The 27764-nt window shown below is 39.3% G+C and overlaps 1 protein-coding gene across 1 annotated transcript; it reads left to right on the forward strand.

The window, feature by feature from the left end:
* Window positions 1–27760, forward strand: OPRK1 (opioid receptor kappa 1). The gene is made up of 4 exons (XM_004768824.3): window positions 1–383; window positions 770–1039; window positions 15678–16030; window positions 27100–27760. Exons 2-4 carry the CDS (start codon window positions 786–788, stop codon window positions 27630–27632), a joined length of 1140 nt encoding a protein of 379 aa, XP_004768881.1. The 5' UTR covers window positions 1–383; window positions 770–785; the 3' UTR covers window positions 27633–27760.
* The last annotated feature ends 4 nt before the right edge of the window (window positions 27761–27764 follow it).

Consider the following 27764-nt stretch of genomic DNA (forward strand, 5'->3'; position numbering starts at 1 on the left):
GTGGCTCTAGGTAGTTGGTGCTCACTGAGCCTCAGCTGGGGGCTTCCCGAGGCTGGGCAGTTAACCTCTGCTGGCCAAGCTGGGTTTGGGTGGGCGGCACGGGGCGGGGCGTGGCGCGGCCCGGGGCGGGGCTCCCCTGAGCTCTCCCCCCGCCCGGCCAGTGCTCCCGCCGAGTCCTAGCAGCAAAGGCCTGGCTGAGCCGCCGCAGGTTGTGGGGAGCCGCGTGAGCCGCGGCGACCGAGCTGGGTAGAAAAGGTACCTCTGTCGGAGCACTGAGCTTCGGCTGCGCGGCGACTCCGAGGGCTGAGCCGCTCCGGGAGCGCAAGGTTCCGCAGGGGCCAGGACGTCCCCTGAACCACTGCGCGGGTCTTCGGGAGCCCGAGGTAAGCTTCGGGCTTTTGACTTTCTAGGAGCAGTCCTGGGGAGCCAGGGCTCTGAGCTCGAGTGCTTTTTGTTCCTGGGGGCTCAGAGCATCAGTCTGGGGACAATTCCGCCAGGGGACCGTGCCTAGGAAAGGGCTGGAGGGGATTTCTGGAGCTGGGGAAGAGGAGCGAGCGTTGGCTGTCCGCCTCACCAGTACCCAGCGGCAGCGAGAGGTCCACCTTCCTTCTCCCGCCCCGGGGGACATGGCGCCGGAGTGGGCATCAGGGGGTCCCGGGCTTCGCGGGCTACTGGCCTCCGCGCGCTGGCCCGCGTGCGGGCAAAGTTTGCCTCTCTGGGTCCAGCTAGCTCTCGTGACCCCGCAGTTCTTCCTCTGCTTGCCCTCCAGCTGCAGTCGCCTGACCATGGAGTCCCCGGTCCAGATCTTCCGCGGGGAGCCGAGCCCCACCTGCTCCCCGAGCACCTGCCTGCTCCCAAACGGCAGCTGGCTGCCGGACTGGGCCGAGGCCGACCGCAACAGCAGCGGGGGCTCCGAGGGCGCGCCGCTGGAGTCCGCGCACATCTCTCCCGCCATCCCAGTCATCATCACGGCGGTCTACTCGGTGGTGTTCGTCGTGGGCTTGGTGGGCAACTCTCTGGTCATGTTCGTGATCATCCGGTGAGTGTGGGGTCCGGGCGCCGCAGTGGGTGGGGTCTGGAGGGAAGGTCGGGCTCTGCCGCCAGGACTGGAGGTTGGGGCTCCAGCCTGGTGGTGGAGACTCCTTGCAGTTCTTGCGGGGACCCCGGAGATTCTCAGAGGGTGGCCTCCTTGAAGTAAAGGATTTCCTGGAAGAGTTTTGGGTGGGGAACTGCGAAATTCACACGGGGCGAATCGCACAGCCAGGAGCTGTTTGAGCATTTGAACGACCCTCCTCTTCACCCACCTCCAACGCTGGCCCCTACTGAAAACTGTGTCAGGCTAAGTACTAGAGTGTGGAGAAAGGTCAGTGTCTTCTGGAAAGGAAGCTAGTTCCTTTAACTGGCTTTTTTGCCTGGTTGCCCACGCCAGTTCGGAGCACTTTGGTCTGTCCTTTGCAAATAATTCTTAAGGTAAAATTCAGGCCCACGAATGCATTGGAGATAATTCAGAATTTTAAGTGACTCATCAGATTGGTATTATGGTTTATGAGCAAAAGTCAATATACTATTTAGAGTTGTTGGTATCCATGCATGAGCCCTTTTAGTACTGAAATATTTCCTTATTTATTTAGAATATCAGTGATTTTTTGGTAAATAAGCCATCCAATATCCAATATTTACCCTTTAAAGTGTGGGTAGTGGAGGTTTTCAAATATTGCTTTACTTTTTATTTTCCATCTAGAGAAGCAGATGGTTCTATTTTATTGTTCTTTGGTGGCATTACATTGAAGTCAGCTTCTAATTATAAATACCCAAATATCCACCTATATTTGCTAATTTTCTGGTAAGTGAAGCAATTCTTATTTCGGACTCTTTCAACAAAGAAAACAAGAAAAGGAAAAAAAAAATCCCAACCTTGCTCTGGATGCCCTTTGATATATATGTATTTCCCTTTCTGGGAGAGTTGAGAGTGAATAAGGGGCTTTCATTCCTTTGAGAAGTCCTTGTGAAATAAGGGACACAAGTCACTCTTTTCAGAGGCATTGAAGGGATGAATAAAAACTACGTTCTTGTTTTTAAATTCTAACTTTAGCTCTATATTTTATACGACCCTTAAGAACACTATCTATAGTAGCATGAGTCTTGGGAAGTCATCATAATAAAAAATGCCCATTAAACTGTCTATCTAGATTTGAAAATGTCAGGTCTTTTATCTTCATCTGCGCTCCGGAACTAAAACTCATCATTTAGGCCTGTGAATACATATTTTAAATCTCATTTCACCTACAGTTAGTGCTTCTGGCTTATTAGCCTTGGTTTCCGTAACTGTGTATTGCATTTTTTGGGCATTTGCTCTATGATGAGTTAAAGGCTACAGAGGAAGAAAATATTTTAAAACACGTTGTTTTTCCAAATCATTAGTAATTTCAGGGTTGCTCACCTTTAGAGAGAAGATTATAGCAACCAAGAGAAAAGAAAAGACAGCTGTGTTTTCAATTACAATTAAAAATTTTAAAAATTCTCTGTTCAGAGGCTGTTGTTTTGTAATAAAACATTGTTAAATAAGAAGATGCTAAGAAAAAAAGAAACTGTTCCTACTTATATTTAAGTGCATGAGCAAAACATCTTACTGTTATTTGAATGAGCACCTGAAGTTTTGAGTTTGAGAAGAGCTTCTTAGTTGCTTAACAACTGTTTATATAACCGTACAGAATATGATCAAAAGGAATGAAGAATCCTAAAATGTGTGTAAAGACAACTCCATGGGTAACAGTAGATGTGTCAGAATGAAAACAGAATTATAGATTAACTAGGACCTTTAATAGCAAATATGAATATGAAGAAATAGAAATAGAAATGAAATATAAATATATATAACAATTACATATAATTACATATAGTGAATAATCACCATTATAAAGCATAATATGGTACACTTACTAATTAGTCACATATTTATATAACATATGCAGTCTATAATTATATGTGTGTGTGTGTGTGTGTGTGTATCCAAAAGATACCTAGGACTAAAATTTGTTAAAAGGAGATAGATTCAGCTAAAAATACCAAAGAAGTTAGCGAGTTCATGTAACAATAATCCTCCCACCCCACTCTTACCTACTTGGAGATGAAATATGAAAAGTGAGGAGTTCTGCTATCATCCTGGAATGCCAATGTACTGAAACATTAGTTTACTTACAGCTATAGCTAAGAGGATTAAGGAGTATTTGGAGTTGGTTAAGACTGAGACATGGTCAAAGAGTTGAAAAATAAAACCTCAGAAGAGAAGTTGTTGAACTTGGGTTTATTTTGCTCAGAAGAAGGAACTGAAGACTTGAGAGAGGTGGGTATGGTGGACACATCAGAACTGAGGGCAGAACAGGAGTGAGGGTTCATACGTGGATTTGTAATCGATCTTGAGGGCTGAGCAACAGTGCTTGAAAAGATGGAGGATCACTTTTGAGAGGAACACTATTTTAAAATACTACACATTGAAAAGAGTCATGGTTCAGCCGTCTAGGACATCATTCTAAAGATGTTTGGATGTCAGGGCAGGTGCAGGTCCGAGATGGTCATCTCAAACCTGGGGAGTAATTTAGGGTTGTGGAAAAAGCTTTGACTGTTTTTAGAGCTGTCTTATACATTGATTTCCCATATTGAGTGCCTGAAATGCTACTCAGTACCCTCTGAATATATTTATAATTTCAAGGGTTTTCATAATTTCATAGGTACCAATTGCCATAACTGCCTAATATTAGGGCATAGTAACTTTTCATTGTGAAAACCGTAAAATTAAGCACCTAGATGCTCCCTTCTCACTAGACTTTGGCATTTGTGGACCTGGGATGGGAGGTTCTTTTTTTTTTTTTTTTAAAGGTTTTATTTATTTATTTGACAGACAGCAATCACAAGTATGTAGCGAGGCAGACAGAGAGAGAGGAGGAAGCAGACTCCCTGCTGAGCAGAGAGCTCCATGTGGGGCTTGATCCCAGGACCCTGGGATCATGACCGGAGCAGAAGGCAGAGGCTTAACCCACTGAGCCACCCAGGTGCCCCAGGATGGGAGGTTCTTACCTCAGCCCTGGATCTCTATATTTGGCTCCTACGGATACCTCGGATTTGCCAATGGGTGTGACACTTAGGATCCTAAGCCTGTGTTCTCTCCACCTCTACCTGTGTAGGTCACCTGCAGCGAATGTTGTGATGGCCACCCACACCCACATCCTGGATCCTGCTAGGCAGTCTCACCTGTGACATCTAAAACTTCCATTCTCCTGCAACTTCCATGCATACAGCTGTCTCCACCCCTAGCAGACATGACTAAAACTTGAAGGACACTAAATATATGCCAGATGGGTAAATCTCCCTAATTCAAGGGAATAATTTTATTTATTCTTCACAACCATAGGTGTATTACTATCCCATTTAACAGATGGTGAAATGAAAGCAAAGAAAGATTAAATAAACTGACAAAGGTCACACCTTGCTGATCATGGAGCCAGGCTGACCCCAGAGCCTGTGCTTTGTCTCACTGTTCAATTCATTGCCCACTATACCACTCCTGCAGACCTGTGGATATTTTCTTACTGGGCAGTAAGAATTCATTTTCTCCCAGACTGTCCTTTTCTCTTACCTTGCCTGGACACTATAAACCATCACTGCAGCCTCTCTTGACAATACATTCAGCTGCCTTGCCTTCTTGTCCTTCTGCTCTTTTCTTCCACTGAACCATGACCCTGGATCGAGCTAGTACTTTCCCTTCCTGTTCCTATTCCCAGCAAATTGAGTGCCGCTGAATAAAATCAATTTTATCTTTGTAAAGATATGCTTGAAGGCAAAGTCGCCACCTTCAAGAATAGTTGAACCCAAGTCTGCCTAGTGTTTCTGTGTCTCTTTCCTATTTCCAGAAAGAAACAATACCTTTTCCTATTCGTCACTAGAAAACAAAAACCAAACCAAAACAAAACAAATGAACAAAAAAAAAAACAAAACAAAAAACAAAAAACAAAAAACAAACCCCAAAACAAGACAAAAGAAAACAAAGCAAAAAAACGCCAAACTAATTTAATCGGTACTAATTCCTAAGCCCTCCCTAACCATATTTCAGCATGGTCATGGGATGATCTTAACCCAGTAGTCCACTGTGGCACTGGAGTCTAGCTGCTGGGAATGTTCTCCCTATATACATGCATTGGCAGCCACCCTCCCTCATAGCATCTCATCTCTGTGGGATGTTTCCTTCTTTGTATCCATAGCAGATCCCTGCTCCTGAGGGTTGAGTCTCATCACCTTGGGCTCTCCTGAGGTTTCTGCTGTGTTAGCTAACCCATTTCTCTGCTATCTGTAATCTCTCCACTGCTTTTGTCCTTTAAGCTCCTGGACATATTCAAGCATCTGTCATCTTACAGGTAATCAATATCCACGACCCTTCCATTTTTCTGAGTTCCTTTACCTAATGTCTTTTCATCCTCCTGTGTATTGTAGGTAAACCTCTTAGAGGGATAATCCTTCTTCATTTTCTTGTCTTTCACATGTTCCTCAGTCCTGTGTGCATGGATTCCCTCCCTGACGCTCCTTTACCAAAGCTAGAGCATCATGTTTCAGCTTCTCATTTTGGCTGACTGTCCCTTGATTTCTGTGGAGATTTGATATGTTCGACCAGTCTTATGCCTACTCTTCTTGTGTTTCTTAATTGGTCATATTTTCCAGAGCCTTCTCAGCTCTTCTATCCTCACTTTTCTCACTCTTTGTATTATTCAGGATTCATTCAGAACAGTAGAACCAGTAGGAGATGTACCTGTGAAGAGATTTGTTGCAAGGAATTGGGTTACGTGTTGGTGGGACCGGCTGAGCAAGTCTGGTGGGAAGGCAGGCATCAGCAGAGACAGGCTGCTTGTGGCAGGGGGACCTTCTTTCTCAGGGAAACCTTTGCTCAGCCCTATCTTGGTGTGCTAAGGCTGCTGTCACAAAGGTCCACAGACTGGGTGGTTTAAACAACAGAAATTATTTTCTCACAGGGAGACTAGAAGTCCGAGATCAAGGTGTTGGCAGGGTTGGTTTCTTCTGAGACCTCTCTCCTTGGCTTATAGATGGCTCTTTTCTCTGTGACCTCACGTGGTCTTCTTTCCATGTGTGTCTGTGTCTTAATCTCCTACTTTGATATAGGCACCAGTCAAATTGTATTAAAGCCCACTCGTATGACCCCATTTTACCTTGATTTTACCTCACTTTGTCTCTTTGAAGTCTCTATCTTAAAATTCAGTCACATTCTGAGGTACTGGGGTGTTCGAATTTGAACGCATGTATCTGAGGGGACATAATTCAGCCCTAATCACGGCCTATCCTATTTCTGTTCTCCTTAAGAAAACACTCTCCTCAAGCTTCAATTTTCATGAAAATTATGTATATATGTTCTCTTTTGTTTAATTTGAAGAGAAGCATTACTCTTGTAAAGGCATACTTCTTTTAAAGTTAAATATAAGCATAAACAAGGAAAAAATTACTAGGACAAAAATAACAGGAATCAAAATTACTTGGTTGTTGGTCTTAAGTTTTGCCTTTTGCTTTTCTCATTAGTTTTCATTAATTCACCACTACCACAATAAAGACCTCTAGGGAGTCAGCCTTTTGCTACCCTTGCCCTGGGAGTAGAAGACTTTGGCTTTCTTATAGTTCAGCCTGGGCAGTGTTGAAATTTCCTAACGGGCAGCTTTAGAAGAGACATGGGGAAAAAAACAAACAAAATAAAACAAAAACAAAACCAGAACCACAAAAATCCTCTGGAAATGCTTCCATTTCCAGAACTCAGATTTCTTCTCCAAAGGCAGCCAACCCATTCAAGCTTGCAAAAAAAACCATTTTCTTGCTTATCAATTAGGGAACAGAGTGCTTCTCCAAGCCACTGACAGAAATCCCACTCTGCAGAGACCATCTTAGGTCACATGGCATATACAGACTCAGGACACCCCTGAGTTGGTTTGGGCCGCATGGTTGAACTTGTGTTAGTTCTAGGAAACTGTGGCTATCACAGTATTAAGGAAGAAGTGAGTTGATCCAATCAGAGTGTCTGATGAGTCTCTTTTCCATCCATGAAAAAGAGTATCTTTTCCTTCTCGAAGTTCTCATTGCAATCATGGCAATTGTATGTACACATGTATTCCACATTCTCTCAAGTGTTACTGTAGCCTACCTTGGATAATACCAGACTACTCCCAGCAAGGCACTGAAGGAAAGGCAGAGGCATACTGGTATAATTAACCTTGTGCTACTCCATCTCTGACATCTGTCTTATCTCAGGCTTTGATTGAAAAATATGTTCTCATTTATCCTGTTGAACATTTCCTCAAAAGTAAGCATAGTGAAGATGCCTCCAGAAATTATTTTCCAAAAGTGCCTATCTTGCATTTCTCCAGGTAATTTTGTCATTTTACAAGCTCTTAAAAGAGAGACTTGATTTCATTGCAAGTGATGATATGAATTTACAAAGTGGAACTCTTTTCTTCCTTGTGGAACATGAGATTGCAGCTGAAATCCAAATCCTTGTGTTTCAGAGATCAGAAAAGAATCAGCTGTATACCACCCCCCCCCAAAAAAAAAAGGAAAAGAAAGGAAAAAAAGTCATCAGACATAGAACTCCAACTTTTAACAGACTCTAGGCACAATCGTAGTCTTCAAAATCACTTCTTAATTCTGTTGACCTTATGAGACTTTACAATTTTTCCTGGTGCCTGTCTTCAACTTAGTTTTAGGAGGGACTTATTTCTGGCTGGGAGATGATTGCCCCTCTCCATTGATCACTCACCTGTATCTCTTGAGTAGCAGTATCTTTCTGTGAGCTGTGTAGCTGGCATTTTTTTCACTCCAGATTAACTTCTGGATGCACTCAATTGTCATTGCCCCAGGGGGTTCAGCCTGTCCTCAGTGCAAAAACCTAAAATTGTGTGGCTGCAGGATAGTCTTTTTTCTAAAGTTTGGCTTATGTGGTTTCAGTAATGCAAGTAATGCAGGCTCAAAAGTGTATTAACAAAAGATTTATTCCTCCACAGAAAATCAGCCAGTCTTTGTTTCTTTCTTTGGAGGGGATACTGATTTATTTCTGAGATAAGGAAAGTTTATGTAAGAGAGGAGATTTTAGGAGTGGGGATAATATTGTAAAAGGTGTGTGTGTGTGTGTGTGTGTGTGTGTAAAAATTGACCCTTCCCTGGTCCAGCAAAGATGAAAGATGAGAAAAACAGAAGGCATGTGATGAATATGTGATAAATTGAGAGGTCCCAAAAGACTGGTCTGAAGGTGGGGAAGGGAGGCTTCATATTAAAAACAGCTAGAGTTCCGAGTATTTAGAGACCCTCTTTCACAATGGGAACACTCTTCTGAGCTGCTGTTTACTCACTTAACTTCACAAGACTACAAACTCTCTCTGCTTACCATGTTGCTTTCCACCGGGGTTGGTGGGGGGCGGCATTTCCTACTGATAAGAGTACAGAGTGGAAGTTAATCTTGTCTTCTCTCTGCCAGCATCCTGTGGTACCCTTAGCTACTTCAGTTTTCTGTATAAAGTTGGAAAAAATCATCTAAGATATCTGTGTACTTCTAAATATCCGGATAGTTGTAGTCTGAGAAACAGCATGTCAATCACATGAAATTTACAGTTGTTCTACTGTTTTCAGGCGTGATAAACACTCACGCTGTGTGCACAGCTGAGTACACTAGAACATTGATGCTGGGTGTCAGGACCATGCCTACAGAGGATGAGCAGGTCCTGGCACCTGCTGTAGCAGTGAAATCACTGTTCTGCATTCTCCCACCGCCCTGCCTGACAGCCTGCCCCCCTTGCAAGGCGATGCATGTCCACCATTCTGGCCACACATCACTGCCAGCATGGTCGCTGAGGCTGTGACAGTCGTGGAACTCAGGGACACATCTGCTCCTCTGTTCTTTCTATAGCTTTTTCTCTTTGAATATGGGAGAGTAATTCTGGGGAACTGGAGGGACCTGACATCTGAATGAATCTGTGGATTCACATAGTGAATGTGAATATAGTGAGTATATTCAATTTCAGAGTCCGATGAAACAAGAACCAAATTTCCTTTCCTTCCGTTAAAAAATTAATAAGCTATTGCCCCTTAGTAAAGAATCATAGTTTCAATAGTAAATAATCCAAAAAGACACAGCAACTCAATTTTGAGATGAACTGGAAGCTATCTAGAGAATTAATGTAGCAAACTCATTATGTTTTCAAATAAGTACTTCTGAAAATTCACATCAGTAAAGCCACAATTTCTGATCATTTAAAATATAAAATCTGGAATGCTCTGTATCTGGAAAACATGCCCAGGAAAATGAATAAATCATGCTTGTTGACAATGCAGAGGAAAGAATGTTGAAGCATGTCGGTCATTATGCTAGTTGTCCACTGTTGATTTAAAAGGATTGCATTTTCCCAGGTGTCACAGAAATTTCCTTCTACTGAGCATGGTGTGTTAGGGGTCTTCAGAAGCTAGTGCAGCTCAGGTCTTGTAAGATAGTGAGTGGCCAGCTTCCTGTGGGTCAGGAGTGTTTGGTCACACTCATCTTCTTCACCAGGACCAAAGAGTGATTCTTCAGGTGTATTCCAAAGGCCTGTAGGCATTCTCCGTACTAAAGGGTTCTATTCAGAAAAATGAACACTCGGGTGTATGTTTGTTTCATTCTGTTGGAGCTGTGGTTTGAGGGCTACAGATTTTACTCCCTTTTGTCCACTAATTTGTGGTCTCAGGCAAGCCATTTACTTCCTCTTTACTCTGTTTCCTCACCCAAACAATGGGTATTGTTTGTGGGAAAACTGCAACACTGTAGTGTACATGACAGCCTTTGTCTGTAGATGGGCAGTGTGCTAGTATTCAATATTAGTATTCCTTGACTCATGCCCCATTCCCTCATATCAAATGTTTTTTACCCTCATGATGCATAGTTACCACACTTACCAGAAGAGCTTTCAATCTTTAGCTGCTGGAAGGAGCAGATTCACAGAATCACGTAAATTCTCTGAAATTTCCGCCTCTTTAAGAAACTTATGAATGACAGCCCTGAATGCCTTTACTGATTAGCTGTGCACTCTGAGAACCCTTGAGAACCATCTCTTAGACAGCTTACTCTTCAGAAGAAGTGGGGGCAGTGGTATATAATGGGACTGTGATGCAGTTTATTAGGGCCGCGGCAGGTAATGACCATTGCAGTGACACCAGCAACAGGAGTGATGACTGAGAGGACTGGCATCCAGCGATCAATCAGCAAATACCAAGTCCTGGGATGAGTACTTTGAGGGACTGTCTCTAGTCGTCAAGACAATTTTGCCAGATAAAGTTCTCAAAACAGAGGTTGTCCCATAATAAGCCCCTGTGAACACTCCACATGGTTTTGCCTCTTGGTATTCAAGGTCCTCTGTTCCCTTACACCCCTTTTCCCAGCTCAGTCAGGTTCTCATTACTGTAGCCATGAAAACCTCTCTCTCCAGATCCTTCTCAAAGTGCAAGATCCTGTCCAGGTTTTGTCTTCTTTAAAATGTGCCCCCATCTCTTCACTACACACTGATCCTGCCCTGTCTGGTCCTCTAGTTTACGTTGTAATTTTGACTTCGTGGGTTGAAAAACGCCTCGGGTTACAGTCAGTTTGTTGGTTTTCTCAGTCGTCCTCAATGCCCAGTGTATTATTGTATATGGAGCAGGCACTTAAAAATGTGTTGAAATAATGAAATGATGACTATAGGGGAGGAAGCTTGACTATAACCAGAGAGAAGAGAGGGTGTGTGTGTATTGTCAGCATGGGGGACAGTTTCAGGTAGGAGCTAAAAATAACTGAAATCAATAAATGGAAAACATGTTTGTATTTAAAGATAGATGGTCATTACCCAGCAAGATTATAGGTTTATTATGCTGTCATAAGGCTAAAAAGGAGCTCCTGACTAAAGAAGCATCATTTAAATTTAAAATAAAAAAGCACTCGGGCAATGCACCTCAACAGCAAGGGACGCTAATAATTCAAGAACGAGCTTGTCTACCTGCACAGTATCTGAGCACAGCAGGCATTTGGGAAGGACAAGAAGATGTGAGACTCTGTGGTTCAAGGTCAATGTTCCCTTGCTAGTGTCTCATTTTTCTCGGAGCAAGTGCCAGGCTTTCCCAGAAAACCTGCGTGGAGACATTGGTTCCTGATAGCTCAGCAGATAACCTTGTGCATGTATGGCTGCCAGTCCAGAAGTCCCTTCTTAATTTTCTGTAAAGAGAACTCCAATAGGAAGGTCTTGAATTAAGGTACAATGAGGAACATTCCTTACTCCCAGAGACACCCTCTGACATGTAGCCGGGTGATGACCTTCCTCCTGGCTGCCACCCAGGATTCTCTGGTTGACTTCTCTTCCCAGCCTGCTCCCTGCTTCCCGTCTGGTACACCTTACCATCACTTTTGGGTTTGTAACATTGACAAGTGTAGTGAGGACAGCCCACAGGCTTTGCTCTTTTAGTGCCATATGCTCCTGTGGTGTGTACGCTAAAAAGTGCAGCCACTCGCTGCCAGCCCACCTCCAGCTTCTCCACATGAGCCAAAACTTCCCACCCAGATGGTGCCATTTTATTTGAAATATTGCACATTTTTGTAAAGCAGGATGGATGAAATGGAAAATAATTTCATATCTTAACATAGTAAGAATGCCCTCCCCTCTCCCTCAGGGTACATGTGACTAAAAGGACTAGCTACTATCTCCTTTTGATTAAATTAACAAAACCAGAGTGCTCAACCAGATGGTCTTATTATCACAGGGTGGAGGTCTTATCATCAAGAATCTGGTCCAATGTAGTACATAAAAGACTGTCAGTAAATATTTGTTGAACTTATAGTTTATTCACTAGTTTATTTATTTTTTTTTAAATTTTTTATTTTTTATAAACATATATTTTTATCCCCAGGGGTACAGGTCTGTGAATCACCAGGTTTACACACTTCACAGCACTCACCAAAGCACATACCCTCCCCAATGTCCATAATCCCACCCCCTTCTCCCAAACCCCCTCCCCCCGGCAACCCTCAGTTTGTTTTGTGAGATTAAGAGTCACTTATGGTTTGTCTCCCTCCCAATCCCATCTTGTTTCATTTATTCTTCTTCTACCCACTTAAGCCTCCATGTTGCATCACCACTTCCTCATATCAGGTATTCACTAGTTTAAATCATACCTGTCATTTCTCTCTTTTTGTGTGGTAGGTTTGTAAGTATGTGTCTTCTAGAACCCTGGGAGAGGGGCCTTGCCTTGCTGCCCCTTTCAGATCATCCCATGGAGTCCCCACCTTTGCCAACATTAGAAACATCATGTTAGGATGCCTGGGTAGCTCAGACAATTAGGCGTCCGCCTTTGGCTTAGATCTTGATCCCAGGATCCTGGGATTGAGTCCCACTTTGGGCTCTTGCTCAACAAGGAGTCTGCTTCTTTCTCTGCTCCCCTCTGCTTCTGCTTGTGCGCACTCGCTCTCTCTCTCTGACAAATAAATAAATAAAATCTTGAATGAATAAATAAATAAATAAATAAATAAGCATATCACTTTACTCATCTGAGTCTAACTTGCTTCACTAATATTAGGGAGAAGACATAAATCTCCTGGCTAAACTCGAGGAACAGTTGACTTAAGTATCAGATAAAATACATGGAGGTCAAAGCTCTGGCCTTGGTAAATTATACAGTGCTGGGGGCATTTAAGAATGTGGAAACTGGCATCCCGCACCCAGGTTTGAGTCTTGCAATGCTGTTTATAACCATATTACTTTGAAAAATGCATGTAACTCCCATGATTCTCTTTGCTTCCTTCATTCTCTCTCTCTCTCTCTCTTTTTATATTTTTTTGCCTCCTTCTCTTTTTTTCCCTTCCTCTGTGTTCACCTGTTTTGTTTCTTAAATTCCACATATGAGTGAAATCATATGGTATTTGTTTTTCTCTAACTGACTTATTTTGCTTAACATAATACATAATTTCCATCCTTGTTGCTGCAAATGGCAAGATTTCATTCTTCTTATGGCTAAGTAATATTCCATTGTGTATATATACCACACCTTCTTTATTCATTCATCAGTCAGTAGACACTTGGGCTCTTTCCATAATTTGGGCTACTGTTGATAAAGGTGCATATTACATTTTATTATAACTCATATTTCATTTCATTCACATTCTTCCAATATGTTGCAGGCATTATTTTTGCTATTGTCTTTCATATTAAAACTGAACTATGGCTCTAACGAAAACTAGGTTCCTTTTTTTCTTCTTGTGGTGACTGACTGATGGCTTCCACATACATAATAAGGGAGGGAGAGGAGTTAAAGACCATGAAAACTGGACATATTCTTTGGATTAGGAGCATTTCATTAATGATCTCAGGAGCTCTATGAGATAAACATTGTATTTCCCATTTTATAGTCGAGAAACTGAAGCTCCATTTTTAGTGACCTCTCCAAAATCTAACAGAGGGAAAAATAAGGACTGGAACCCAAGTCTACCCAAACAGGGAACTGTCTCATATGCCTAGCTTCATAAAGTAAGAAGAGAATATCAGGGTCACTAAATATGAGAGCAAAGTCAGAGGCGCTCCTCACTATAATCTTTGTTAATATCAGGGATTCTTGGATAGAAAGTAGACAGAATAGGAGGTTGGCTTGTAAGATGCCATTTTCAAACATAAAATTATACCTTAAAGAAGACATTTGAACAGATAGCTTTTCAGTCTTGCTCATTGGAAATATTTGCTCTGTCTCAGTAAGTGAATTTCCCTAGTTATCTATGCTTTTATAATACCTATGCTCTGAGCATTGGCCATATACATTTACTCATTATTTATTTATTAGAGAGAGAGAGAAAGATCACAAGTGGGGGAGGGGGTGGGCAGAGGGAGAAGCAGACTCTCAGTTGAGCAGGAAACCTGACATGGACTCAATCCCAAGACCATGAGATAGTGATCTGGGCTAAAGGCAGACACTTAACGGGACTGAGCCACCCAGGTACTCCACATTTAATAAAATTTATAGGCCACTTAACAATATTTGAGTGAAAATTGTAAAGGTGAAACATGACATATTTTAAAATAAGCTTCTCATTCTCCAGATTAAAGCACTGTTTAAATAGCAGAGCATCAGAATGGAAACCCACAGATACTGACTCTGTGCCATGCTTTACCACGCCTTCAGCCCAGCACAGACAAAACATTTTCTAGCAAGAAGGAAAGAGAGGAGGGGAAGATTTGGGGGAGGGTAAGGGGGATGCTAAGAGTGATCCTATATGTCACACATTTTGAGTCAGGTCATCTACTGCCTTTACCTCTGGTATGGCCATTCGGTTTTATTATCTTTATGTGACAAGACATGAAACTCAGAAAAGTCATACACTAAATCCAGACTCTGGATGATCTGACTTCATAGAAGACCACCTTGCCTCCCAGGAGAGCCAAAGTTGTTCTGTCACTACATGTTAAAAGGCATTTCTCATGTAGAAATTCATTTATTAAAAGACACCCTAGCAGTGATCAATAAACCATTGATATTGATTTTATAAAGAAAGCAGTAATTTTCCATAGGACAGCTCCTTATAAGTGACCCTAAATAACAGTTAAAACCATAACATTAAGACGGTATGTGGGGCATGACTGAATTAATTATGATAAGGTCTATAAATCTGAGGTGTATAGAAAGTAATTAACAGATTTCCCCTACATATTCAGAGGCATTTGGCCTCTGAAAACCTGCTGATACTGTTTGGAATGTCTCATGCCCTAGAGATCCCTCAGGGAGCATTCTCTTGGTAAAACAGTCCTCTTAATTCAGTTTTAGTAGAATTGTTCTAAACTTCATGTTATAATGGAAAGAATAATTTGGCCTTAAAGGCAATGTTTTTGGTCTCTTTTGAAAATTACTGTCCCCTCAGTTGGAAGAAGAAACAATTTATGTGTTTAAAAATCTCTCAAGATGAGAATAAAGAACTGAGTTTCACCTACTGTGCTAGATTACATTTTGTGCTGTGATGTGTATAAGGAAGAACTCAGCCAGCTTTATTTACATAATGCATTTACAATGAAAAACTAATGGCACACTGGCAAACAAAAGTCAACAAACTTAGCTGTGTTTTAGCCATTGAAATTGTATTTTAAAAATGAAAACCATTTTGAATTTTCAAAAGACGTAATTACAATGATGGATTTCTCAAAATGACCCCGTAGAAAAGTTGAAGAAGCTTTATCTTTTGTTTTACACAGTGAAGAGGAAGAAATAAAAAAGTATAAAAAAATGCTTAAAAGCAAGCAACTCCAGGTAGGATTAAAATGAATTGCCAGTCACAAAAAAAGACCAACCTGTATTATGTGTGAGTCTGTCAAAAAGATCTGTTATGTATATTCATCTATGCTATTTTATTTGCACTATATTTTGAACAAAGCACCAGAATAAAAGCTAAGTCAAGTCAAAGATTTTTGTCCACTTTTTTCCTATTACCTTTAATGTCTAGAACAGCCCTTTTACATATTAGATACTCAACAAATATGTAAAGAATAAGTGAATGGAAAAAAATTCAATAGTTCAAAGGTTTTTACAAACACATTTGGATTTGTATTACAAACACACTCATGGATTTGATACAAAGTTGAAGAGAAATGCTCTTGTTTCTTGTCTTTTAGATACACAAAGATGAAGACAGCAACCAACATTTATATATTTAACCTGGCGTTGGCAGATGCTTTGGTTACTACAACCATGCCCTTCCAGAGCACGGTCTATCTGATGAATTCGTGGCCATTTGGGGATGTGCTGTGCAAGATAGTCATTTCCATTGACTATTATAACATGTTTACCAGCATATTCACCTTGACCATGATGAGTGTGGACCGATACATTGCTGTGTGCCACCCCGTCAAAGCTTTAGACTTCCGCACCCCCATGAAGGCAAAGATCATTAACATCTGTATTTGGCTCTTATCATCATCTGTTGGCATATCTGCGATAGTCCTTGGAGGGACCAAAGTCAGGGAAGGTAAGAACAGTCATGTTCATCTCATTTTTACAATCCTACTTCTAATTAAACAAACTCTTAGTTTGGAAATGAGTAGGACACATATCTAGGGGAAAAACCAAAAACCAGTGGAAACATAAGGCATAAATCCATGGAAGGTGAGAAACACAACACTTTTATGCTTTCTATGTCTAAACATAGGATGGATAAAGACATTACCCAGACATAGATGCCCAAGCTATCTGCTACTCTGGAAGAGTTTATCGGAATCTGGAGAGGTGGGGATGAAGCAGGGAACCACAGGCATGTGGATTTTTAGAATACAATCTATTGCATGCTGGCAATTGTAAGATACACCTACTTGGTCCTCTTCTTTCTCCTTAAAAAAGGACGCTAAATCATTAGAAACCTATGCTGACTCTTTACGCATTTTCTTTAGGGATTAATCTCCATGTCACCATTATAACTCCTTTATTTGGTTGTAGGACATTCAGAATTGGGTTCACTGATGGATGATAGTACACATGAGCAAAACTTAGATTTTGGTTATACTGTTCTTACCCAATGCAAACAGGATACCTGATGTTTTCCCAGTATTACTAGGGTAGTGGTTATCACCCTGGGCTGCATGTTGGATTCACCTGGGTACTTCAGAAAATACAGATAATCCTTGAATAATGTTGGTGCACCAACCCCAGGCAGTCAAAATTCTTGTATTACTTTTGACTCCCCAAACTTAACTACTGATAGTGTACTGTTGACTCAGAAGCTTTACTGATAACATAAATAGTTGATTAGTACATATTATATTTTATATGTTTGTATGCTGTATTCTTACAATAAAGTAAGCTGGAGAAAATAAAGTGTAATGGAGAAAATCATAAGGTAAAGAAAATTAATTTTTAGTACTGTTCTGTAATTAAAAAGAAAAAACTGCATGTACGTGCACATGTGCAGTTTAAACCCATGCTGTTCAAGGACTATACTGCTGCCTCGGTCCCACGCCTGGAGGCTCTGGTTTAATTGACCAGAGGCACAGTCTTTGTATCGAGGTATTTTTAAAGATTGACTGACTGATTGATTGATTGATTGATTGATGGGGGGTGGGTATAAGGAGGGGAGAAGGAAACCTAAGTGGGGCTCAATCCCAAGATCCTAGCTGAGACCAAGAGTCAGATGCTTAACATCTGTGCCACCCAGGCACCCCTGGGTGTTAAGATTTTTAAGATGTCCCTAGGGACTCTAATCTGGCCAGGGTGAGGAGGACTACTGTCCCATCAGTTTTACTTTACTAGTAAAAGTAAAGCTATGAAAATATCTTTGGTCTTAGTAGAAATCCACTGGGGAGAGGGGAACGGAACCATCACTTTGGACTTTATAAATGCTGTTTATTGTTGTAGCAGTTCTCTAAAAAGTCTAGTTTATTAGGGAGGCCCATAAGACTTGTAAATCCAGATAATTGAATATGTGTAGTAGGGACCTACCAGATCATAGAAAGGGCAGGTGCTAAAATTATAGCTTCTCCAGTATAGTCCACATTTGTAATGAAACACAATCTTTTCCCTCTTAAACTATAAAATGAATTTCCAGCTTAGCTGTGGAAGGTGTTAAGCTATAATATTTGGTAAATTTTAAGATATGCCAAACTTTATCAGAGAAGCATTTTAAAATATGATTAATTATACACAGGATTTTGTTTCTTTGTGTATACAACAAATGGATATATAGTTGCAAGGAATGCTTTAGCCTAGGGTGTTGATGTTTCATAACTGGATTCAAAAGGAGAGGCTGCATATACCCCATGAAGACTAGAAGAATGGGCCAAGTGATAAAAGAAGGTTACAATTTTCCCTAGGCAAGTGAGGAACTGATTTTGATATTTCATGACATACTTGCAGACTTAGCCACTGGACTCCTCTAATCATTGTCAGAAAAATGACATCCTAGAAGCAATGGATTTCAATTCAGTTTTTGAAAGACGAAATGAAGATAAATGTAGGTTTTCCAGGAAGAAGTTGCTGTAGATGATTGTGTGCAGATGCCATGGAAGAAAGGATCCACCAGTGTTGGGAGATTAATTTGTGCAGCAAACAGAGGGGAAAATGGGAAAAATTAAAGTAGTTTTGTAGAGAGCTCATTTCATTCTTTGTTTCTTCTTCTTTTTTTAATTATAAGAAGATGATTCTTTAAACAATTTTCTAAAGCGGATTTTGAGTATGTGATGAAAGATTGCCTCTGAACCATCTAGTACATTCATTTTTGAGTGCTGAATGACACTCCTTGTCAAGACTGTTGGGTGACCAAGAGGAGTATTTTAGACAATCTCTGCGCCCTGAATCAGAACTGAATGACATTGGTAGTTTATACTGTCATGTTTCTGGAGAATGCTTACTGAAGGAAATCAGGCATCAACTACCTTAGAACACGTCCACCTTGATGAGAAATTTAAGTTAATGCTTCTGAGTTTCTTTCTGGTTTCTTTTTGGTTAAGACCACAGATTCTGGAATCAAAGTGCCTGGGATTGAATCCTGATTTCAGCATTTATGGACACTATCCTTTTGGAGACATTACTTAGATTTCTGTCCCTCAATGTCCTTATCTGCATAATAGGGGTAAATAATAGTGTCTACCTCCTAGGGTGTTTTCCAGATCTAATGAGTCAGTGCATGGAAAGTTAAGAAGCAGGGCCATGTCTAGTAAGCCATTGATAAATGTTAACTAGCATCTTTATCTGACATAGTGATTTTAACTGGTCCTGCCTTATTGCTTATGTTTATTAACATCTGTAGGGTATTCATTCAATATGAGGGCTCTTGCGTGCAGCAAGAATTTCACTTGATGGGTATATGATGTTAAATATAACATTTTACACAGTATACATGTGTGTACTATTTATTTTGGGAATTCATGGTCTGTTTATTACCACTACTATAATTACTAAGTTATGGTAATGACTACAAACAGAAACAGAATTATTCTTAACAAAAAGAATAGACACAAGGCAAGCTTTAGTTTAGATATTAGAGCTAAATCCATAATTATGACAGCCTTGAGACATTGGAACATGTGCTAGAGAAAGCTACAGCCTTTTAATATTACTATAAAGAGAAAAGAAACTTTAGAAAACCACTTTATGAACATAGACGAGCAAAAAGTAGTGCATATTTCATGTGAACAACTCAGTGAGTTAGAGATAAATATACACCATCACCCCATCAAGACCACAGACATGTCACCTCCTAAAGTTTCTTTCTGCCTTGTTTATTATTTTTCTTATGTGATAAGAAAATTTAGCATAAGAGCTATCCTCTTAGCAAATGTTGAGTATGCTGTACAATATCATTAGCTATAAAATCTATCTGCATAGTAGATCTACAGAACTTTTTTAAAAAAGATTTTACTTATTTGTTTGACAGAGAGAGAGAGATCACAAGTAGGTAGAGAGGCAGGCGAGGGTGGGGGAAGCAGACTCCCTGCTGAGCAGAGAGCCCGATGGGAGACTCGATCCCAGGACCCTGCTGAAGGCAGAGGCTTAACCCACTGAGCCACCCAGGGGCCCCTCTATAGAACTTTTTTACTTGCTTAACGGTAACCTTTGGCCATTGCCTCCCATCCCTCCTGCCCCAAGGTCCTGGAGACCACAGTTCTACTCCTGCTTCTATGAAATTCCACATATAAGGGAGATCATATAGTTTTTGTCTTTCTGTGTCTGGCTTATTTCATTTAGCATAATATTCACCAGATCTATCCATGTGGCCACAAATGGCAGGATTTCTTTCATTTTAATAACTGAATAATATTCCATTGTGTATGTGTATATACACATCATATACCACATTTTCTTTATCCATTCATCCATTGGTGCACAGTCCCCCCCCCCCAATATCTTGGCTATTGTAAATAATGCTGAAGTGAACATGGGAGTACAGATATCTTTGAGATATTGATTTCATTTCCTTTGGACATATACCAAGTGGAACTACTGGATTATATGATAGCTCTATTTTCAACTTTTTGAGGAACCTCCATACTGTTTGCCAGAGTGGCCGTACCAGTTTGCGTTCCCACCAATGGAGCTTCCCTTTTCTCCATATCCCTGCCGACACTTACCTTTTTTTAGATATTTGACAATAGCCACAGTAAGAAGTATGAAGTGATATCTCATTGTGATTTTATTGGCACTTCTCTGATGATTGGTGATGTTGAGCACCTTTTTATAATCCTTTTGGCAGTTTGTAAGTCTTCTTTGGAGAAATGTCTATTTAGGTTCCTTGCCCATTTTAAATCAGGTTATTTGCTTTCTTGCTATTGAGTTGTATGATTTCCTTGTATATTTTATTTATTTATTTATTTTTTAAGATTTTATTTATTTATTTGACAGACAGAGATGACAAGTAGGCAGAGAGGCAGGCAGAGAGAGGAAGAAGCAGGCTCCCTGCTGAGCAGAGAGCCAGACATGAGGCTCGATCCCAGAACCCTGGGATCATGACCTGAGCTGAAGGCAGAGGCTTTAACCCACTGAGCTACCCAGGTGCCCCATGATTTCCTTATATATTTTAGATATTAACCCCTTATCAGATACATGATGTGCAAATATTTTCTTCCATTTTGTAGGTTGCCTTTTCATTTTGTTGTTTCCTTTGCTATGCAGGAGGGGTTTTTTGTTTGTTTGTTTTGGGTTTTTGGTTTTTGTTTGTTTTTAGTTTGAATTAGTTTGATGTAATCTCACTTGTTTATTTTTGGTTCATTTCTTGTACTTTTGGTGTCATTAAAAAAAAAATAAACATTGCCAAGACCAGTATCAAGAAGCTTTTCCTTTATGTTATCTTCTAGAAGTTTTGTGGTTTTATTTACATTGTCTTTAATCCATTTTGAGTTGATTTTTATGTATGGTGTAAGATAAGTGTCCGTTCTTTTCATTCTTTTACATGTGGATATCCCATTTTCCCAGCACCATTTATTGAAGAGCCTATCCTTTCCCCATTCTATTTGTGGCATCCTTATTGAAGATTACTTAATTGTATATGTGTGGGTTTATTTCTGGGCTCTCTATTCTCCATTCCATTGGAATATGTGTCTGTTTTCATTGCCAGCACCAGACTGTTTTGATTATTATAGCTTTGTAATATATAATTCGAAATCAGGAATTGTGATTTCTAGCTTTGTTCTTGCTCAAGATTCCTTTGACAATTCAGCATCTTTTGTGGTTCCATATGAGTTTGAGGATTATTTTTTCATTTTGTTTTCTTTTGTTTTGAGAGAGAAAGAATGACTGAGTGCAGTGTGGGGAGAAGCAGAGGGAGAGGGAGAGAGAATCTTACCCAGGTCCATGCTCAGCCTTACACATGGGGCTCAATCTCACAATGTTGAGATCATGACTTGAGTCTAAGTCAAGAATTGTACACTTAACTGACTGAGCAACACAGGTGCCCCTGAGGATTATTTTATTCTGTTGCCTTGAAAAGTGCTTTTGGGTTTTGATAGAGGTTGTACTGAATTTTTAGATTGTTTTGTGTGTATAGAGATTTTAATAATGTTAATTCTTTTGATCCATGAACATAGGATATCTTTCCATTTATTTGTATCTTCTTAAATTTCTTTCATCAATGTTTTATAGTTGTCAGTATACAGATATATTAGGTTTATTTGCAGATTAACATAAATGTCATTATTTTATTTCTTTTTAAGATAGTTTATTGTTAGTGTATAGAAATGCAACCAGTGAACCACGAGAGACTATGGACTCTGAAAAACAATCTGAGGGGTTTGAAGTGGTGGGGGGCGGGGTGGCAGGTTGGGGTACCAGGTGGTGGGTATTATAGAGGGCACGGATTGCATGGAGCACTGGGTGTGGTGCAAAAAATAATGAATACTGTTATGCTGAAAATAAAAAATAAATTAAAAAAAAAGAAATGCAACCAGTTTTTGTTGATTTTGAATTCTGCAACTTTACTGAATTAGTTTTTTCTAATATTGTTTTAATGGAGCCTTTGGGGTTTTCTATATGTAAGATTGTGTCAACTCCAAACAAATTTTATATTTTTCTTTCTGATTTGGATGCCTTTTATTTATTTTCTTGCCTAAGTGCTATGGCTAGGATTTCCAGTACTATGTTGAATAAAAGTGGTGAGAATGAGCATCTTTGCTTTGTTCCTGAGCTTAAAGGAAAAGCTTTCAATCTTTCACCATTGAGTAGGATGTAGCTATGGGCTTGTCATATATGGCCTTATTATTTTGAGGTACATTTCTTCTATACTTACTATGTTGAGATATTTAATCATGAATAAATGTTGAACTTTTGTCAAATATTTTTCTGCATCTATTGTGATGATCTTTTTATTTTTAATTTTTTTTTAAAGATTTTATTTATTTGACAGACAGAGATCACAAGCAGGCAGCAGGCAGGCAGAGAGAGGAGGAAGCATGCTCCCTGCTGAGCAGAGAGCCCGATGTGGGGCTCGATCCCAGGGCCCTGGGATTATGATCTGAGCCAAAGGCAGAGGCTTAACCCACTGAATCACCCTGGCACCTCGATCTTTTGATTTTTAATTTTTCATTCTATTAATGTGGTGTATCACATTGTTTGACTTGTATATGTTAAGCCATACTTGCCTTCCAGGGATAAATCCCACTTGATTATAATATATGATTCTTTTCTTGTGCTGTTGAATTTGGTTTGCTAGTGTTTTGTAGGACTTTTGCATCATGTTCATCAGAGATATCATGGTGTCCTTGTCTGGTTTTGGTATCAAGTTAATGCTAGCCTTATAAAATGAGTTTGGCAGTATACTTTCTTCTTCAACTTTTGAAAAAGTTTGAAATGTATTGGTATCCTTTTTAAATGCTTGATAGAACTCACAAGTGAAACCATCTGGCACTTGGTTTTCCTTTGTTGGGAGGTTTTTGATGTGGTCTCAATCTATTTGTTATTGGTCTGTCAGATTTTCTGTTTCTTTATGATTCAGTTTTGTAGGTTGTATGTTTCTGGGATTTACCCATTTTTTTCTAGGTTATGCAATTTGTTGACATGTAATTGTTTATAGTAGTCTTTTATGATCCTTTGTATTTCTGTGTTATCTCTTGTAATGTCTTTTCTTTGATGTAGTCTTCTCTCCTTTTTTCCTGGTCTAAGGGTTTGACTTTTTTTATCTTCATAAAAACCGTTTTTTTTTTTTCTACTGTTTTCTGGTCTCTATTTCATTTATTTCTGCTCTTTTCTTTATTTCCTTCCTTCTACTAACTTTGGGCTTTATTCATTCTTCTTTTTCTAGTTCCTTAATATGTAAAGCTATGTTATTTATTTCTTAATGTAGGTGGTTATCACTATAAACTTCCTTCTAAGAACAACTTTTACTATATCCCATAGTTTTAGTATATTGTATTTCTATTTATTCATCTCAAGCATTTTAAAATTTTTCATTGATTTCTTCTTTGACCCTTAGTTGTTCAGGAGTGTATAATTTAATTTCTACAGATTTGTGAATTTTCCAATTTTCTTCCTATTTAATGTCTATTTTCATGTGGTCAGAAAAGATACTTGATATGATTTCAGTCTTCTTAAACTTGTTAAGGCTTGACTTATGGCATAATGTATGTTCTATACTGGAGAATATTTCATGTGCACTTAAGAATAATGTGTATTGTGTTTCTTGTTAATGGAATGTTTTGTATATGTTTGTGAAGTCCATTTTATTTTTTAATGTATTATTTATTTTTTAAATGATTTTATTTATTCGTTTCTTTATTTACTTATTTATTTTGGTGGGGGGAGCAGAAGGAGAGGGAAAGGGAGGAGAAAAGAATCTTATGCAGACTCCACGGTGAGCCCCACCCAGAGCTCAATTTCATGACCCCTGTAATTGTGACCTGAGCCAAAACCAAAAGACAGACACATTATCAACTGAGCCATCCAGGCCTCGCCCACCACCCCATTTAATTTATAGTGTTGCTCAAGTCTACTGTTTCCTAATTGATTTTATATCTAAATGATCTATCCATTGTTGAAAGTGGGATATAGAAGTGCCCTATTCTGGGTGTTACATGTAAACAATTACTTTTGGAGCACTACATCAAAAACTAATGATGTATTTTATGGTGACTAACATAACACAATAAAAAAATAGTGCCCTATTATTGCTATCTCTGTCTCCTTTTGGTTCTGTTAATATATGCTTCATATATCTAGCTACTCCAATGTTGGATGCATATATACTTACAATTGTTGCATCCTTTTGATAACTTGGTTCTTTTATCATCGTATAGTGACTTTGATCCCTCTTATGACAGATTCTAAGTTGAAGCCAGTTTTGTCTGATGTATGAATAACTACTTCTGGGGGTGCCTGGGTGGCTTACTGGGTTAAGCCTCTGCTTTCAACTCAGGTCATGGTCTCATGGTCTCAGGGTCCTGGGATTGAGCCCCGCATCGGGCTCTCTGCTCAGCAGGGTGTCTGCTTCCCCCTATTTCTCTGCCTGCCTCTCTGCCTACTTGTGATCTGTCTGTCAAATAAATAAATAAAATCTTAAAAAAAAAAAAAAGAATAGATACTTCTGCTCTCTTTTGGTTTCCATTTGTATGGAATATCTTTTTCTATCCTTCAGTTTCAACCTATGTGTGCCATTAAAGCAAAAGATACATTTTTTTTCCTGAAAGAGAATATTTAATAAAAAGTGGTGCATGTGGGCTTAAATTTCCTTGATGATTGCCTCAGTATTCTCCTTTATCTTTGTTGGTATAAGCTTAGTTTCACTGACATTTCTGGAGGATATTTCTAACTCTATCACTGAATGTTTTCCAAAGCCTTATAAAAGTAGTGGTCGTTGATTATTTCACCCATTTACCAAATATTTATTGAGTTCCTACAACATGCAGGACAATTTCTTCAAGAGGAAGCTGATTAAACATCAGCTCTTAGGTTGCCTTACTTATCTCAGCAGATTGCTCTTCCATAATAACTACTGTAATCAGTCCCCATTTTCAAAGGTTTCCCTGTGGTATTCACTTATTCACTTATTTAACAATTTGTACTCCTTAAGCACCTTATGTTCTTAGTTGAAGATTTGTATTCCTTAAGCATCCTATGTTCTTTCTACCCTATGTGGCAAGGATTATATATTGAGGACAGCAGGCTGGTTATCCACCCTAAGGTAGTATGCATTCTGGATGGAGAGAAAAATACCAGGAAAGGTAACATATTATTACAGAAGAGATTCTTTCTAGCCTCTGTCATTTTATAATGATTAAAAAATAATTTGATTATAATATATAGAGAGAATATAAGTTGTAAGGGACAGAACTATTCAAATGGATCAGACTCTGTATAAATGTCTCTTATGTGACATTTAAACTGAAGCCAACCTCAAGAAAGAGACAATGTTGGTATACACAAAAGCTAAGCATGGAAAGGACAAAACAAAACTAAACATGTTCCCTACTTCAAGGAGACTAGTTTCAATAGGCAAGTCAAATCCACTCTGGTCTATTTTTAAAATTCAGATTTTTGCAAAGTACACCTGTCAAAAGTTGCTTAATAAATACTTTTTTAATAATAGTGATGGTTTTTTAAAAAATGACTTTAACTATTAGTATTCCCATGAACACTAAAAGCACAAATTTTAAAAGATGCTTGTTTGTTTCTAATAGTCTTCATAGTAATAATACTTAAACAATGATTTTTTTCCAGAGAATCAAAAATTACAGGTTATTCTGGAAGTTTGCATTTACTAATGAAAGGTTTTATCTGATTTAGTTGATAAAAGATAAATTTCTGAGATAGTCATCTTAATTGGGCAAAATGATTATATTCTTTGTGTTGTAAGTATGTCTAATTGAAATTCTAAGATGGTACATTTTGTTTTTACTTAGAGATATTTGATTAAGATCACGTTAAAATGTTTTAGAAAATACAAATAGAGATGTTTCACTACTTAAAAGTATTCTTGTTCTATTTTTGAAGTAATTTTTCTCAATGTCAGAAGAATATATCATTATAAAAATTTTTATCTTATTGCCCATGATTACTTTATCAGTAAGGAAGGATCAGATCACGACAAAGAATTTTTCCTGCTCTGTGCTCAATGATTTCTCAGAGGGAAGAGGAAAAAAATGTGGGCTGGCTCATTCTTGAAGAAGAAGGGAGCCCCCGAGGGGGTGAGCAGGCCCCCCAAGAAAGTATCCAAAAAGTGCTTATTCCTGGATCTCTGTTTTTTCTGGTCTCTGCTCTTTCCACTATGAAGGGCACTCTGTAGAAATACTATCCAGCAAAGAGAAGCAGAGCAAATAACACAATTTTCCAATTGATCAAATAAAATATTTGTTTTATCTGCTACATAGTGTTGATAAAAATGAAAAATATGTCTCACTTATGAATTTCCTTCATGATGGTGTTAATGAAGATGATTTTCTTCCCCCTTTTTCTCCCTTTCCTTGTTCTGTTTTTTTTTTCTTTTTTCTTCCTCCTCCTCTTCCTTCCCCCCAAATTTACTCATGTTTCAACAACCCCTTAATCAATTGATTCCTTTAAGTCACAATTCCTGCATCATATTTAGATACAATTTGTATAAATTTTTACTGGCCCACATAATGTTTTTTTGTAAATCACTCGATGTTTTCAGACAGGTTGGCTTTTGCTAAATTGAATGGCTATATTTGAAACATTTACTCCTTTATTACAAACAGATACTAGCTTTTATTGTCACAGCCTTAGATCTGGGAGAATTAATGATTGGAATCGCAAGTAAGGGCTTATGCTATAAATTACCAGTTTAGTTCTTCTGAAAGTCATTCACATAAAGCTGGTTTCCACAACTACATAATTCCTATCACTAGCTAGTAATATGTATTTCATAGCATTGCATATGTTAACAATAAATGGTGACTTTCTGGCTTCATTGATCAAAGCATGGATAGGATGGTTAATATACATAGCATTCATTCCTAATTTGTGATCTACATTAGGTAATATCATCTCACCATAATTGGATCTTGGTACCCAGACATATTAAAACTCACTTTTAGAATGCTTTGCAGCCACAGTAATAAGAAAAGATTTTCTTTTTGTGCTTCTGTTTGTTTTGTTCACCTTGTCCAGATGTGGATGTCATTGAGTGCTCCTTGCAGTTCCCAGATGATGATTACTCCTGGTGGGACCTCTTCATGAAGATCTGTGTCTTCGTCTTTGCCTTTGTGATCCCTGTCATCATCATTATCATCTGCTACACCCTGATGATCCTGCGCTTGAAGAGCGTCCGACTCCTTTCTGGCTCCAGAGAGAAAGATCGCAACCTCCGTCGGATCACCAGGCTGGTTCTGGTGGTGGTGGCGGTCTTTATCATCTGTTGGACCCCCATTCACATTTTCATCCTTGTGGAGGCTCTGGGGAATGCTTCTCACAGCACGGCTGCCCTTTCCAGCTATTATTTCTGCATTGCCTTAGGTTATACTAACAGCAGCCTGAACCCCATTCTCTATGCCTTTCTTGATGAAAACTTCAAGCGGTGTTTCAGAGACTTCTGCTTTCCAATTAAGATGAGGATGGAGCGACAAAGCACTAGTAGAGTCAGAAATACAGTTCAGGATCCTACTTATATGAGGGATGTTGATGGAATAAATAAACCAGTATGACTAGTCGTGGAGATGTCTTCTTACAGTTCTTCAGGAAGAGAAGAGTTTAATGGTCTCGGGTTAACTCAGATTAGTACTGAAGTCTGAGATGGAAAGGTAGAATTTTTAATAAACTTTTAGAAATCTCATGGT

This window comes from Mustela putorius, unplaced genomic scaffold (assembly GCF_011764305.1).
Source record: "Mustela putorius furo isolate JIRA1106 unplaced genomic scaffold, ASM1176430v1.1 tig00000151_pilon_pilon_pilon, whole genome shotgun sequence".
Taxonomy (NCBI): Eukaryota; Metazoa; Chordata; class Mammalia; order Carnivora; family Mustelidae; genus Mustela; species Mustela putorius.